This window comes from Pholis gunnellus, assembly GCF_910591455.1.
Source record: "Pholis gunnellus genome assembly, chromosome: 12".
Lineage (NCBI taxonomy): Eukaryota > Metazoa > Chordata > Actinopteri > Perciformes > Pholidae > Pholis > Pholis gunnellus.
Genome location: NC_136539.1, coordinates 22,930,424 through 22,945,645, shown reverse-complemented (window position 1 = coordinate 22,945,645; position 15,222 = coordinate 22,930,424). Strand labels below are relative to the sequence as shown.

At 43.2% G+C, this 15,222-nt stretch overlaps 3 protein-coding genes across 3 annotated transcripts in view; 1 reads left to right on the top strand and 2 right to left on the bottom strand.

Moving 5' to 3' along the window:
- Nucleotides 1-310: 310 nt before the first annotated feature.
- On the top strand, nt 311-2,051 carry il17d (interleukin 17d). The gene is made up of 2 exons (XM_079169879.1): nt 311-1,041; nt 1,386-2,051. The coding sequence occupies exons 1-2, from the start codon at nt 743-745 to the stop codon at nt 1,696-1,698; spliced, it is 612 nt and encodes a 203-aa protein (XP_079026005.1). The 5' UTR covers nt 311-742; the 3' UTR covers nt 1,699-2,051.
- Nucleotides 2,052-5,424: 3,373 nt separating this feature from the next.
- eef1akmt1 (EEF1A lysine methyltransferase 1) lies at nt 5,425-9,009 on the bottom strand. Its single transcript, XM_079170518.1, has 5 exons — nt 8,966-9,009; nt 7,981-8,114; nt 7,118-7,200; nt 6,408-6,694; nt 5,425-6,213 (listed from the first exon to the last, which is right to left on the bottom strand). Exons 2-5 carry the CDS (start codon nt 8,110-8,112, stop codon nt 6,083-6,085), a joined length of 633 nt encoding a protein of 210 aa, XP_079026644.1. The 5' UTR covers nt 8,113-8,114; nt 8,966-9,009; the 3' UTR covers nt 5,425-6,082.
- Nucleotides 9,010-9,838: 829 nt separating this feature from the next.
- xpo4 (exportin 4) overlaps nt 9,839-15,222 on the bottom strand; it is a gene marked incomplete at its 5' end in the record, with an annotated part of 42,933 nt that continues 37,549 nt past the window's right edge. Inside the window, 8 exons of the mRNA XM_079170847.1 lie at nt 9,839-11,559; nt 11,980-12,072; nt 12,712-12,829; nt 12,963-13,093; nt 13,420-13,541; nt 13,845-14,025; nt 14,294-14,380; nt 14,475-14,681. Of these exons, the coding sequence (XP_079026973.1) occupies nt 11,362-11,559; nt 11,980-12,072; nt 12,712-12,829; nt 12,963-13,093; nt 13,420-13,541; nt 13,845-14,025; nt 14,294-14,380; nt 14,475-14,681 (1,137 nt within the window). The 3' untranslated portion in view covers nt 9,839-11,361. The remainder of the gene's footprint in view (nt 11,560-11,979; nt 12,073-12,711; nt 12,830-12,962; nt 13,094-13,419; nt 13,542-13,844; nt 14,026-14,293; nt 14,381-14,474; nt 14,682-15,222) is intronic.

Genomic DNA, 15,222 nt, shown 5'->3' with positions numbered 1-15,222 from the left:
GAATGTAAAGACTAAAAGACACACACTCGTTCTTTTAGCATTTCAGAATGATGTGTGGTTTGACCTCGAAGTGCTCGATCTTTGTGACACTCAGCGCTGGATCCAGTTTATCTGTAAGTGAAGAAGACTCTGGTGTGAAGCCAAGATCCAGCAGCAGAGCGCACACAGCCAACAGTCTGGACTTCCCACTCCCGTCAGGAGCTGCGTTGCCTCTTTTATTACCGGGGCTGGATGTTTGTAAGTCAGGAGTTTATCTGTCGGTGCTTCAGTTTGAGTTAGACTCGTTCTGGATCTCACTGTTCCAAACGCTTCCGTCGGGCTTTACGCACACATCGGGGGGAGAAAAGCAGCAGGAAAACTCTCCTTCCCTCTTCTGAAACTGAGAGCAGCAGGTGTGAAACTTCGACCTCGGTCATTATTTCTAATTCTGAGGCAATTATTAGTCCTGGCTGGACTACACTGTGGACGCGTTTTGCCAAAATGTTTCCCTGGCGGCGCGCCTGTGCCTCGGAGTCCCAGACAGGACTGAGGAGTGTTTGCCTGCCGCGGACTCTCCAACGCATCACTGGATTATAACCTGTTCACGGTCAAAGCTGTGTAATTAACGGAGGAGGCTACTTGTGTTCTGATAATCTGCAGGTCAACTTTTAAATAAGGCAGTGAACGGGAGTGCGCGCGCACAGAAACGTTTTTTTCAGGGGACGCATTTTTGGCACAACACCGTACCGAGAAACGCTCCGTGATGCCGCATCAGACCCGCGTCCTGCTGCTGCTGTTGCTGCTGGCCGGCTGGACGTGCGGGGCTCGCCGGGTACGAAAGAAGGCCTCCAGGACCCGGGCTTGCCTGGACTTGCCGGAGGAGATCCTGGAGCAGATGTTCGGGCGGCTCTCGGTGGGAGTGATGAGCGCTTTCCATCACGCGCTGCAGCTCGAGCCGCAAGACAAACTCAACCTGACGTGCCCGACCACCGCACGCTCCCCGCCCGGCAGCAAGACCCGCCTCCCGGTCAACCTGCTCAGCATCTCCCCCTGGGCCTACAGGTGAGAGCAGGTGCAGCATAAAAGGAATAATATATAATATCATATTTAGCTAGAAATGTACAATATTTCATTTGCATTGAAAAATATTTGTATTCAACTTTTACATTTCCAAACAAAACTTTCGGATTCGGAAACAAAAGTTTGGGATTTCTAAACAAAACTTTAATTTCTAAACAGAACTTTTGGATTTCAAATGTTTCTGATTTTCAAAGAAAACTTAAATATCAGATATTTATTTTACTGTTTGATTGAACAAAGATACGAAAGTAACTCCACAGAGAGAGCTGGAGGAAGAAATCAGCTTATTAAAAAAAATATGAACTCTTCTAACTTTATTTTGTCAGGATCTCATACGACCCGTCCCGGTACCCGCGCTACATCCCGGAGGCTTACTGCCTGTGCAAAGGCTGCCTGGTCGGCCCGTACGGAGAGGAGAGCGACCTCTACCGCAGCACGCCGGTCTACGCTCCCTCCGTCATCCTCCGGAGAGCGGGCTCCTGCGCCGGAGGCCGCCACTCCTACACGGAGCTCTACATCTCCATCGCTGTGGGGTGCACCTGTGTGCCGCTGCAGGAGAAGGAGACGGACGGCAACCAGAGTCTGGAGAGACCAGAGCCCAAAGCCGGACGCCTCGTCTCTGCAGGAAAGAGGGCATGAAGGAAGCCGGACTGTGGTAGTCCTGATCCGTTTTCTACACCGGATCCACTGACGTTTCGAACCAAATGCCTCGTTATTAATCAATGTGATCAATGCTGCCACCTACTGGTGTATACAACTGCAAGTTCATTCATTATATTATTCGGACACACTTTAATAATTTGACATCAAAACAAATATTCCAGATCATTGTGTTTGTAATTCTCAAACTATCACAGTTTGCAGGTAGTTGCCAGTAATTTTACAAAAGTAAACGCTTTTCCTAGTTTCATTTTCAGGATGCTGCACCTCGTTGAAAATATCCCAGAAACCAGTTGGTGTTATCAGATCATTAAAGGAGGTAAAGAAATAAACACCTATAAACTTTGTTCTTCCTGCTTCTTTATTGTGAGGAACAGTTGGTGCTTCTGACGAGGCATCAAACAGGAATCCTGAAGTTAAATGTGATGTTTTAAGGTCTCTTTAAATACCATTTCTATACATTTTAAGACCTCAGTCACGTTGGGTTCCAACAGGTTACATCAGCGACACTTTAACTTACATTTACTAAACATTGATAAGCTAACAACTAGTCACAACAACAAAGTTTAGTTTTAATGTGTACGTTTCCTGTCCCATCATACGCTCCTTACATTGGAATGCATCAGAACCCTGGAATAGGTCATCAAACACTAAAAGAAATGTACACCAGAGACACGATGTCACAGTAAAAGTAGTATTTTCATAAAGTAATTATTCATCATATGCATTTCATAAAGTCCTAAAATGGTCAAATATAGCATGCCATAAATTATAGTATATCATAAGTAATAAATTATATAGAATTTAAATTGGTTAAACCTTTAATTCTTGTTAAGTGGCGATAAGCAAAATATTTCAAATTTTGTCTCTAAACGACACCAATGAATTTGAAACGACGCAGTCTCTGGTTCAATTTACCAAAAATATCACATGAACTGTTTATGAAATAAGACATTTTACATATTCAGTTTCTTTAGATTCAGATATCAGCAGTAACCTTCAATCACTGCACACTAAGCTATAAAGATGTGATTTAATGAAACGTTAATTTGAAGCCTTGCACACTTGAATATCAAAAGCCCTGAAACAGTTTGACCATGAAGCGACAGCAACTAGCTACCAGAGTGAAAAACAACGTTTTATTATTGAATGAAATCTTCTGTACGTCGTCCGGTTTAAATGCCACCAAACCAGCAGCAGTGTGAACACATGCCGGGCATTTAGTACACAGCTAGGAGAGGAAGTCAGGACGCAACAAGAGGTAGAATTAAATGCATTTTATTTCAAAAACCGAATCATTCATCCCAGGACTCCTGCTGCACCTATGTGGAGGAAGATAAAACATGAGAAACCACATTCAAGCGCACAGAACATTACGATATAATGAAGCGCTCACCCGCTACGGTCTCAGGCGAGACTTGATCCTCAACCATTTGGCCTCCGGATGAACACTCTGGGCCTGTGGCTTGTGAGAAGCAGGGGGCCGCTGGGGGGCCACGTAGGCCTGCTTCTGTGCAGGGGGCCGCTGGGGGGCCACGTAGGCCTGCTTCTGTGCAGCGGGCCACTGGGGGGCCACGTAGGCCTGCTTCTGTGCAGGGGGCCGCTGGGGGGCCACGTAGGCCCGCTGCGGCTTCCCGACACTCACTTCCTTCTGGTCAGTAGGTTCCTTCAGCCGTCTGATAGCGTTGCCACCAAAGGCCTGAGGGATGTTGTGGGTTCTGGTCGGGGCGAATTTCAGACCAGAGGTCCTGGAACTGCTGGTCCCGGAGTCGGGGGGGTTACGAACATTCACAGGAACCCGTTGGTTTGGGCTCCCAGCCCCGGCCTGGCTGGGGTTATTTCTAGTTCTCTCTTTTTGGAGAGACGAGAAATAGGACGGTTTAGATGCTACAGAGCCGTGACGTGAAGACACCCTCACAGCAGAGCTACTGGCTGAGGTTTTCGTCCGAACAGGGATCCTTTGTGGCCCAGCAGCACCTTCGCTAGACCGGCTGGACGACTTCATAGACTTCGGATAACCTTCTCCTGGTGTTGCAGAAACAGCTGAAGCTTTCTGTGCTGCTGACTGACGGGAGGCGGGTTTGAAGGAGTAGCCTCCCCTCGGACTCTGAGGAGATCCAGAAGTGCTGGACTGATAGTTGCTCGTACTCGGTGTACCCCGCTGAGCCGGCCGACTTCTCTTCTTGCTAATCGGAGTTTGACCGTACTTAACGAGTGAACTACCCCTAGCAACAGAAAGGCCAAAAAGCTGCTTTTTTGGCGTCTTCTGCACATTTTCCTGATTCAACTTAGCCGTTGGTCGGTTATGTTTAGACTCCGAGCTGCTCTGCGCCGACATGACTGAAGCAAAGTCATTCTTAGCTGGCTGAGGAGAACCAGACTCCTGTCTGAGTTGATTCTGGAGAGAATAGCTGCCACCAAATCTACTACTCTGCTGCGAGAAGCCAACATGTGTGTTGCTGTCTTGTCTCTGATCTGCAAGAGAAACAAGAGTCTAAATCTACAGCTAGAAAAATCACACCAATAAATGACAGCGACATGTGTGTGTTGCTCACCTTGTGCAGCCCACAAACTACGCACAAGCTCTGCTTGAACTAAGCAAATCAGCAAAATCCTGCACAGAAACCAAGACGTCCAGTCAGAGACGGTTCAGCAACTCAACGGATACTGAAAATAGTTTCAACAACTTACCCCAAATGAACTCCACAAGACATTTCTGCTGTGCATGTGTGTGCAGCAGAGAGGTAGCATTTCTTGCAAACCTGCATCCAATCACTGCCTAATATGTGTCCTGGGACACCTGAGAGTCAATCAACCAATCAGGAAGCTGCAGCACCACAGCAGAGGTCGTTTGAAATTAGAGAGAGCCCGTGTGCATTCAGGGGAAGAGGCATGATTAGAAGAAGGAATTACAAATGTGTAGTTTAATTATATGACACGTTTGGAACTTCTTTTTTTGTCTGTTTCGTTTTTGTGAAACTCGGTCGTGTATTATAATATCAGCCTGCACGGTTTGAGTCCCAGGGCAACAAAAACATGAATTAAATGTGTTTAAATCCTAATTATTCATTAAGCAATGAAATATTGGCCTCAAGTCACAGCTTTGAGTTCTCAACACATTAGCTGCACGAGAACACTTCATGTTTTACAGACAGAAAGTCAGAGCATAGTTTCTATATATAGTATTAAACAGTTATTTAAAACAAGTCAACTTTACAGGTGCAGGTGATGAATTAGTCTTATGCTATAAATAGCCACAGTCCAATAGAATGACAGCTGTTGCTCTAATGATCACACGTCTCGATGTGTAAATGCGTGTTCAGTCTGTTCACCGTGGGAGTGGAAACGAGGCTCCACTATGAACGAGATGTGTTCGAACAGAACCAGGCTCACGTGCATCTTTACAAACCTGACGAAAAACAAAAAGCATTTACACACTTCAGTGTCTGTGCGTCCACACAGAGGTTTATGCTTCTGGCCCCAGCTGTCTGCGTCCGATAGCGGTCATGTGGCTAACAGTTAGCATGTGGGACCAGAGAACACTGAATCCTAAATATTTTAAAAAACAAGCTACAAAATAATACCTCTGGGAAATGCCGATTAAGACTTGTTAAGGGTCTTAATTGCAGCTTGATAATTAACTTTTGATGTTTATTCTCTGACTCGTTACAACTTAGCTACATTCTTCCATAAAGTTCAGGGACGCACAAGACACAGATTTTATTAAAGAGAATCAAAGCAGATGAGGCTAAAGTATGCCTAACTTATTAATTCCTAGAATAGATTTCTGCTGGATCCTACATTTCCCAGAATGCATCTGTTTAACGTGTTTCTGTGAGAGCCTTCTGATGCCCGGGTCCGTAACGCGTCGTCTCCAAACCAAGCCCCACACTACCCTGATGACATCACCATGACGTCACCATGACATCACCAGGGGGTATTTAGTCTCAAGACCAACAGGAGACTGACTTCACACAACCGGCGTAGTTCCCCTTTAATTGACTTGATATTAAATCATCAACAGATCGTTACAGAGCTGTGAAATGTCAGGAAATAGTGAAACATGAGACACACAAGTCCAAAACACAATTTAAAATGATACTAAACACTATTAATATGCTTGATTACCGTCCTGAATGTATGTAAAATCATTTTTCGTGGGTTAAATAATCATTTCCGTAGAAAGCCAGCCGGTTATCAAACGTTCTCTCGTGAAGCCTTTGAGTCATCAGACTTCCTTCTTTTCACAGGTCAGAGTTCATTCGTTAATTGAACTCCTCGTTTCCTCCGAAGGAGTCGATGCTTCCCTTTGACTCCTCGACAGGAAACAGGAAGCAGGAAGCAGCGCTCCTGTCAGAGAGCTTCAGGACAGCAGGCGAGACGGATAGTTGACGAAACAGCGGAAGTCGTTGGACAAGTTTCTGTTGTGTTCCGGGAGGAAGCTGCACATCGTGACGTCCAGAAGCTCTTTGGCCAGTTTCTCCATCACGGCTCCTTCAGGAACAGAAATAACAATAAAACATTAAACAGGAAGTAATCTGTTGCTGCTCCATGTCCCAACTAGAACACAGGTTTAACTATTTAACTATAACCTCTCCTCTCACCTGTGCACATGATAATAACATTTATATGAATAACCTCTCACCTGTGCACATGTAATAACATTATTAACATGAATAAGCTCTCACCTGTGCACAGCAGCACCTTGCCTTTGCTCAGGTACTTGGCGGTCTGGGACACTTTGCTCAGACATTCCTCGGAGAGGTACGGCGGGTCGGCGAGGACGACGTCGAAGCTCTTCGGGGCGACGCCCTCGAGACGCAGCGGCTCGTTGTAGTCGTAGAAGACGAAGTCGTCGCCGTAAGCGGCGAAGCGGCGGTCGAACTCCAGCACGACGGCGGAGACCCGGTCGGAGCCGACCACCACGCCCTGCTTCAGCTTCTGGTACACGCTGGGGGAGCTCACGCACGCGACCCTGCGGGGAAACAAGACGACGCCCGGAGGCTGGATGATGGCGGAGGGGAAGGCTTTGAGTTCAGACCAGAGACCAGAATGCAAAGCAGCTTCAAGACGAGTGTGGGTTTGAATAAGAACATATGAAACACAACAAACTGAATCTTTTCTTCTTCTCAGTCTGAGCTCCTGATGCTCAGAGAATAAAAGAAGAGTTCAGTGGATGTGATGTTTTATATCTCTTCAAATGGAATATGAGGAAAGCAAAAGAATGAATTATACCAGTTTTGTGCAATAAATGTTCTGATAATACCTCTCGGTGTTTTCATCACACGGTTGAGAGTAAAGCTCGCCGTGCGGTTTCTAGACCTTCAGCAGCATTTATATCGACTGAAGGAAAAACTAATATACCGTGAAATAAACCCTCAGCACTGAACACGATTACCTGCCTCCCTCTCCAGCTTCTCGTACGACCTCCTCAGCTAAACGAGTCGCCGTCTCGTCACTGTACCAGAACTGACTCATCCTCTGCAAACACAAACAAACAAACAAACAAACAAACACATCAGCCACATCTGATGCTGCATGTTTCTGCACAGAACACACTCGTTTATTAATTCACTGACATTTAGACATTTAAACCTACAAACAATATGATTAATCTGATGCGACTCCTGACATTTCTTTTATTTTAGAAATGTTGTTTCTTGTGAGTTAATCTGTGGATTCTTCTTTAAATGACACAAACTGTAAAGAGTCAGAAGAGTCCAACGTGACGTCTTCACGTTTCCTTTTGTCTCACCGACAAAACTAAAATATTTCATTTTCAATAATATAAAACAGAAAATGTTCATGTTTCAGAAGACTTAACAATAATAATTGTAAAAATAATAAAATAAAATAAATGTGGACTTTTAGTTGAGAAACTCACTTTGTGTTTAAAACAGATTTAGTTCACAACAAAAAGTCCCAAAAAAAGAAGTTTCGTTGTTTCATCTACGTCGAGACAAAAGGAACAAAGAGACTTTATTTTACAAAAACTGAATCATGAAGAATCTCTAATTCCTGATTTAAAACTAAATAAAGACCTGGTTAACCAAACAAACTGCAGCTTCACCTCTAATTATACATCATGATTATTAGTTGATTCATATTTTGTATTAATAACTTGAATCTATAAACTAAAGCGTTTTACCTCCGAGAAGTAGTGGAGAAGAAGCAGGAAGTAGTGAAGTACAAGTACCTCAAAACGACACCACCGGGTCCATAAATACACTAAACCTGAGTACATTAATACAGCGAGCTCACCCAGTCCTCCTCCAGCGCTCCCACAGAGAACCGGTCTGAGGCCGTGGAGCCGCTCGCCTCCTTGTAGAACTCCTGCAGAGCGGCGAGAGAGTGAGCCGACAGCGCCGGGGCGTCATCGTCGCTGTCGCTCATCACTGAAACATGCAAAATAATAAATATCATGTTTTTAGATTCTTATCAATCCAATTAATCTACAATTATTATTCTTTAGTGTCGGATTCACATGTTTCTCCACACAGCAGGACACTTATGGAACCATGAAAGAACACTGAATACATCAATATATGTACACATATAAGTATATTTATAAATGTATATAATGTATACATATATATATTGAACTGGTTTTAGACATTTATGTATTTTACATGATCGATAAATTATCATACAAATATATTTACATACCTTTCTTTCCAAACATTTATTATAATTTTTGGCTTGAATATTGTTTTGCTAATAACTGAATATTACATTTATATAATATACAATATTACATTTATATAATATACAATATTACATGTTCTACTTGACTTCAAAGAGAACTTCTTCATGTCATCAAATAAAAAGACGGTTTAATAAATAAGCAAACTAAATGTTGCACTTCTGGATAATAACCACAATAAATGTAACAAAAATAGAAAATATCTGGATAATTATGATCAATTCAGGAAAGTGATATATATATATATTGAAATGGGTACTTTTACTTTTGATACTTTAAGAATATTTAGATGTACTTTTACTTTAGTAATATTTCAAATGCAAGACTTGGAACAGAGTATTTGTACCCTGTTGTGTTGTGACTTTTACTGAAGTAATTCATTTAATAAAAAGTAATTCACGTAGAACATCTGAATACTTCTTGAATGAATATTCTGTAAATAAACTAATTAAATACAAAAACCTTCACTCATGAAGTATCCGCTTTTTATAACAAACACAGAAAGCTCAATCATTTATAAATATAGTATTCAAGTGAACAAACCTGATCAGCTCAAACGCTGCTGTGTTGTGAACGTGGGAATGGTCGCGGAGTGATGACGTACTTTCAGAGAGTACGGACTCTGTCGAGGGACAAAATACTCGGCTACGCGCTTCGTATGATTTTAAATTAACTGAATAACTCAACAGTTTACAGAAGTAGAGCTCAAATGTTGAGTTAATTGATCAATTTGTCGACTTACAGATTTAATCGGAAACTATTTAATGGTTAAAGAAGTCATTTTACATTAAAAAAGTTCCTGGTTTCTGTGCCTCAAATGTGAAAATTCTTTCCTTTTCCTTTTAATGTTTATTTATGAGTAATAATGTTTATTTATGAGTAGTAACGTTTATTTATGAGTAGTAACGTTTATTTATGAGTAATGTTTATTTAGGAGTAATAACGTTTATTTATGAGTAGTAATGTTTATTTATGAGTAGTAACATTTATTTATGAGTAATAATGTTTATTTATGCGTAGTGATGTTGAGGTTTGAGGTAAACTAACATTGTGAAGGTGTCACTCTGGATAATTGTGATTTCTCACATTTTTAAACAATTAATCGATTAATGGAGAAAATTATCAGCAGATTAATTCGTAATGAAATAATTCAAAATGAGCTCAAACTACAAAAGTAAGATCCTACTTTTACATGAATGCACGAGATAGTCTAAAGATGTAATACATAATAGAACGGTCACAGTTTGAATACTTTAACTACATTTGACTGATTATACAGATACTTTTACTCTCCAACAGAGTATTTGTGGTATTAGTACATCCTGTCTGTTAATCATCAGTAAGTGTATCTTTCCTCCAGATGCTTCCGTGTTGAAGAAACATGCGAACAAAGTGAAATGTTACACGATAGAAAAGTGAAATCAATAACTTTATTTCCTCCTAAAACAATCGTTGCACTCTTATAAAGGAGACGGCAGAGAACGTTTTATACAATAACTTTATGTACACTTTTACACTTCATTAACAAAACCAGTCGAGTGCTGTGAACGAGGAGGTTCTCCAACACAATGCTGCGGCAAAGTGGCTCTGCTCCTTTTATTTGGTTCGTTGTTGCTGTCCGTCAGCTCAAACAGTCTCTGCTTCCAGTGTGTGTGTGTGTGTGTGTGTGTGTGTGTGTGTGTGTGTGTGTGTGTGTGTGTGTGTGTGTGTGTGTGTGTGTGTGTGTGTGTGTGTGTGTGTGTGTGTGTGTGTGTGTGTGTGTGTGTGTGTGTGTGTCTGCTGCTGCTGTAGAAAAAATACAACAGGAAGTAAATCTGTTAAACTTTAGCGGTCCGATCCTCCGTCGAGCCTTCTGGAGTCCCGGAGGAGAAGAAACTGTCGACATAATACTACGATCCAAAACACAGAAGAAGAGAAAGATCAAACAGAGGAAGTCGCTCCTCCTTCTTCTTCTTCTTCTTCTCTTCCTGCCGTCCAACTGGCAGATAAAAACATTTCATTCATGTTTTTGTATTTTGTTTGTCTCTGAACCAACATTCCTCGTGGTTTCTGACTTTAAAACATTATAATATATTACACCCTTTAGTGAGTCTGAGTTTGGTTTTTCTGTCGTCACAACAAACAAACGTCCTCCTGTGCAGCGTGGTCAAGCCCCCCCCCCCCCCCATCTCACACGTGTGTGTGTGTGTGTGTGTGTGTGTGTGTGTGTGTGTGTGTGTGTGTGTGTGTGTGTGTGTGTGTGCATCCGCTGTATTCGTGGCGAATGGCAGGCACCGTTTGTTGTCAGTTGATGACTAAATTAAAACTTAAAAACCTGCACACACAGAACAATCATCAAAACAAAGGCACTCTGGGAAGGATTGGGGCGCCGTGTGTGTGTGTGTGTGTGTGTGTGTGTGTGTGTGTGTGTGTGTGTGTGTGTCGTGACATTCTTGAAATAAAAAAATGGCCCCTTTTGAGTCTTTCATCTACAAAACCTCACACTGGAAAAAAAATGTCTCCTGCAATTTTTAAATAACAGCAACTTGTTTTTACCCTCAAAGTCACTCTGTGTGTATGTGTGTGTCTGCATGTGTGTGTGTGTGTGTGTGTCTGCATGTGTGTGTGTGTGTACAGGAGGTGATGAAGGAGTCGACCTCCTCCTCTCGTCATCGTGATCCGTCAGTCGTGTCGGTCGACAGCGACTGAGTCCGTCTGCTCGGCAGTCCAGTCGCCATGATTCCATCTTCATCATCTTCATCATCAAGTCTGTCAATCACGCTGGACCGGAGGGGCGGGGATTAAAAACCAAAAAAAGAAATCCGAGGAGGTAAAACATTGCGGCATGAGACGGATCCCTCAGCAGGTAGAGAGACGAAGACGTCCTCCAGCTGACTCTTTTTACCCAGAGTTCATAGGGACCAAGCAGGAGGAGGAGGGGGGGGGGTGGGAGTGGGGGGTTATTTCACGCAGAGCAAGCCGCCCACGTTGGCCACGAACTCCTCCAGGCTCTTGAGGAAGGCGACCTTCTGCTTGCGGTCCATGGTGGGCGGCGTGCTGCTCGCCGTCAGCGTGTTGAAGGCGTCGGCGAGCCGCTGGTAGATGACGGCGTCTCGCTGAGAGGAGAGCAGCGTCTCCACCAGCTCAGAGTACTCCGCCTGAAGAAACACGTTTACATTCACGACAGCGTGAGAGAGACGCTTTAAATCATCTCCCACTCATCTCCCTCACCTCTGGACTTCACAATAAAAGCCATAAAATGACAATAAAATACGTTGAGTGTGAAATAAATGATCAGCTGACTTATTGTTATCTGTTTTGGAGTTATGCGCTCTGACACAGATCGGCCACTAGAGGGCTCAGTCCTCACGTAGCAGCATTTATTTAAACTTAAATAAAAAATTATTAAAAAGTACGAGTCTGAATCATAAAAACAAGTTGTGTTTGAATCTTTAATAAACTTTAAATCTAATCAAACCTCAACTGGACCACAAATAGAACGTAAAGACGTTTGAACTCTTGTAGGAAGATAAAGAGATATTAATAATAATAATATTAATAAAGAGATATAAAGTCACCTGATGCAGGCACACGAGTGTGTAGAGAGCTTCTCCGCCTGCCACCGTCATCTCTGTGTTGTGTTTCTGCAGAACCAGCATGTCAAACACCAACTGGAGGCACAGACGAGGAAACATACAACGTTAAAGGATTCAGAATTATTATTAACAGAAGAGTTAATATCTTAGTCAGTGTGGGAACAACCTGTCCACATACATCAGAGCAGTTAGACATTTATTTACTGTCTAGCAGAGAGTTGGAAGAGAAAACTCTCTGATGTCTGAACGGTGAATATGAAGCTTCAGTTAGCAGCCGTTTAGCTTAGCTTAGCACAAAGACTGGAAACGGAGGGAAACAGCTAGCCTGACATTTATGTGTTTAAACACATTCAGACAACTTGTCTTAATGTAAGAAATGAAATGAGGAAGTTTCATGTTGATGTATACGAGTTCATGTTTGTTACTTTATTCACCTTATAGCGTCTTATTTACTCTGTTAAGACTTTTCTTTATTGTCGTTCAGATGTATTTGTTTGAATAAAGTTGTCTTTGATTAGAATATGTAAACTCATAAGGCTGCAACTAATGATTATTTTCATTATCGCCTTTTAGTTTCATCTTTTGGTTTAAAATATGTCACTTTTGTCAAATATTCACTTAAATATGATATAAATATATATCGTCTCCACATTTAAGAGGCTGAAAAACAGCGTTTTAGCGTAATAAAGTTGTTGCTGCAGCTCTAAATCTTACTTTGAGGAAGTGGCGGGTGGCGATGAAGAGGGGCGTGTCCTTCTCCTGGTTTTTGGCGCACTGCTCGGCCAACGGAGACAAAGCCTCCAAACACAGCTGGCTGATCTCTGAGCTCATCCTGAACAGACGTTAAGGAGCACCAACCGCCGAAGCAGACATCGAGATTATAAATCTCTTCAAAGAATCAACTTTCAGCCATTAAAGCGAGGAAACACCGTTCTCAAAGCGTTCAAACACAGCGGGGAGGATACGAGGTCATCCCCAGCTCCAGAGAGAACATCAGGCTTTTGAAGAGGTCTTCAGGAAGCTGAGGGATCTTTTCTGGAAAGATCTCACAGATGAAGGTGATGAGCTTGTAGTACTGGTTACACAGGGAGGGGAACTGTGGACAGCAGGGAGGACAACACCGCCACATTATAAACAACAGCATCGAGAGACTCAAGCATCTATTATCTATTCATTCACCACAAAGAACGCCCTCTGAAGAGAGAGACGATGTCTCTACGATAGAATATATTTTGCTTAATTTGTCGCTTTAAAGAAATAGTTTCTATGAACGTCTGAAAAGTCGTTAAACTTGGCGAGAAAGCCGCCACGTTTCCCTTCACGAACTATCAACGTCTGTCCGACATGTCGCCGCTTCGTCACTTCATCCTTTCAGATGAAATACTCATAAACAGCAGGTGAGTCCTCGAGGTTCAGTTGTACCTTCAGCAGGTCCTGAGACATGAGCGGGAGGACGATGTTGACGCCGTAAAGAACCACGTCTGCTGCCGACACCGTCCGACTGGACGCCGGCGTTCCCTGGTCCTGGTTTCTGAACACCTCGTCTACAAAACACACAAACACAAAAACATTTGAATCTCAAGCAACCCGAAGAAGTAAATATCTAAAGACAGATTCAGAGTTATTCATCTAAATGAAAATAAGCAGCGAAAATGTGGTGAAGTGAAACTACATACGTTTAAACACAAAGTGAACAGACTCCAGCTTCCAGCAGATGGCGCTGTGTCACACAACTGCTCCCCAATGAATCCCCATTGTTCTCTGAACATGCAGAATAACCATGTACCGTGTGTTGTGTGTGTGTGTATGGAGCTAAACCGTTCTGTAGAAGTGCTGCTTGGACTCACCGGTGTCGCTGAAGTCGATGAACTCCTTGGAGAGCAGGTTGGTGAGCAGCTCCATGATGAGCAGCAGGTCCTGGTACTGGTCCTCCTCCGCCGTGGCGTCGTTCCGCTTCCTGTTCTGGTTGTTTTTGGAGTAAACCTGCAGCAGCGTCAGACACACCTCGTACAGCTTCATGGACTTCGTCTGGAGCAGAAGACGGAAGTTACAGTTAGAAACTCAGAGAGACGTGTCGACGTGAAGCAGCAGAGATTCTGTGACTAAAACGTTTTAAAAAGAGTCCGTTTCCCGCCGCAGACGGACTGAAACGCATCGTTTCACACATGAAAGATCTGCTCATCGTACCAAGTTAAGACTAGACAGCGTCAACTATCATCATCTGATGAAGGAACCAGAAGAGCATCAGAGATGACTATTCACAGAACATAAACCTGATCCTCTTCAGATCCCTCACCTCTCCCAGGTAACAGATCTGCTTGTGAGCGACTTCCACAAAAACCTCGATGATGAGGTTGATGGTCTCGGGCGTGTTGCTGTAGACCTGAACAACAACAAATCACAGACGTCAGGCTACGGTTTAAAAAAGGCCTCTTCAGTCGCTTTCATTTCTCCCGTTCCTCCGACTCCGCTCTCACCTCCATGAGGCCGATGCAGCTGGACAGGAAGTCCATGAGGAAGGAGAAGAGCGAGGCCACGTTGTCGATCTGCGTGGCCTCGGCGATGCCGCACAGCGCCTCCAGCGTGGCCACGATCTCCTGCTTGACGGCCTCCTCCTGGCTGATCTGAGCGAAGTTCTCCTGGTTGATGAGGTTGAGGAACCGCTGCTGGAGAGGATGGAGCACCTGGACGGACACGAGCGGGGAGTCTGAGGTTAGTCGACAGCATCAAGACGCAGTCTTTAGACCGAGTCGTCCATCACGTCACTGCTGCTTCACTGTGCAGCTAATTATCACAGTCAATGGGACTTTCTGTACGTTTTATTGTATATTCAGGTGCAGCGTTCGCTCTTCGAGCTCTACTCGAGTATCTCCTGTAGCTGCAGAACAAGGAAATACTCGAGTACTTGTACCTTGAATTTGTACTAAAGTACAGTACTTTGTAGTAGTGGTGACGTGTGACTAAAGAGTACACAAAGTATCTAAAGCTGGTTCCACATCAACAAACTACGACGTGAACATGATCTGAACTTCATCAGAATGAGACTGAACAGACTAATGTAACAATAAAATACTTAAAGTACTTCACTTTTACTGAATATACGTTTATAGTTAAGTAATATTTTGAATGGAGTACTTGTATTTGAAAGGTATATTATTATACTTTTGTGAAGTATTTCTTACTCCACTGCTGCAAAGACACAAAAGATTTAAAACATTATGGTTT

Excerpts from the sequence above, each read along its gene's own strand:
- il17d (XM_079169879.1), top strand. The coding sequence starts at position 743 with ATGCCGCATCAGACCCGCGTCCTGCTGCTGCTGTTGCTGCTGGCCGGC. Across the intron at positions 1,042-1,385 it reads ATCTCCCCCTGGGCCTACAG|GATCTCATACGACCCGTCCC; the intron begins GTGAGAGCAGGT and ends TTATTTTGTCAG.
- eef1akmt1 (XM_079170518.1), bottom strand. The coding sequence starts at position 8,112 with ATGAGCGACAGCGACGATGACGCCCCGGCGCTGTCGGCTCACTCTCTC. Across the intron at positions 7,201-7,980 it reads GAGCGCTGGAGGAGGACTGG|AGGATGAGTCAGTTCTGGTA; the intron begins GTGAGCTCGCTG and ends TTGTGTTTGCAG. Across the intron at positions 6,214-6,407 it reads CAAGGTGCTGCTGTGCACAG|GAGCCGTGATGGAGAAACTG; the intron begins GTGAGAGCTTAT and ends CTGTTCCTGAAG.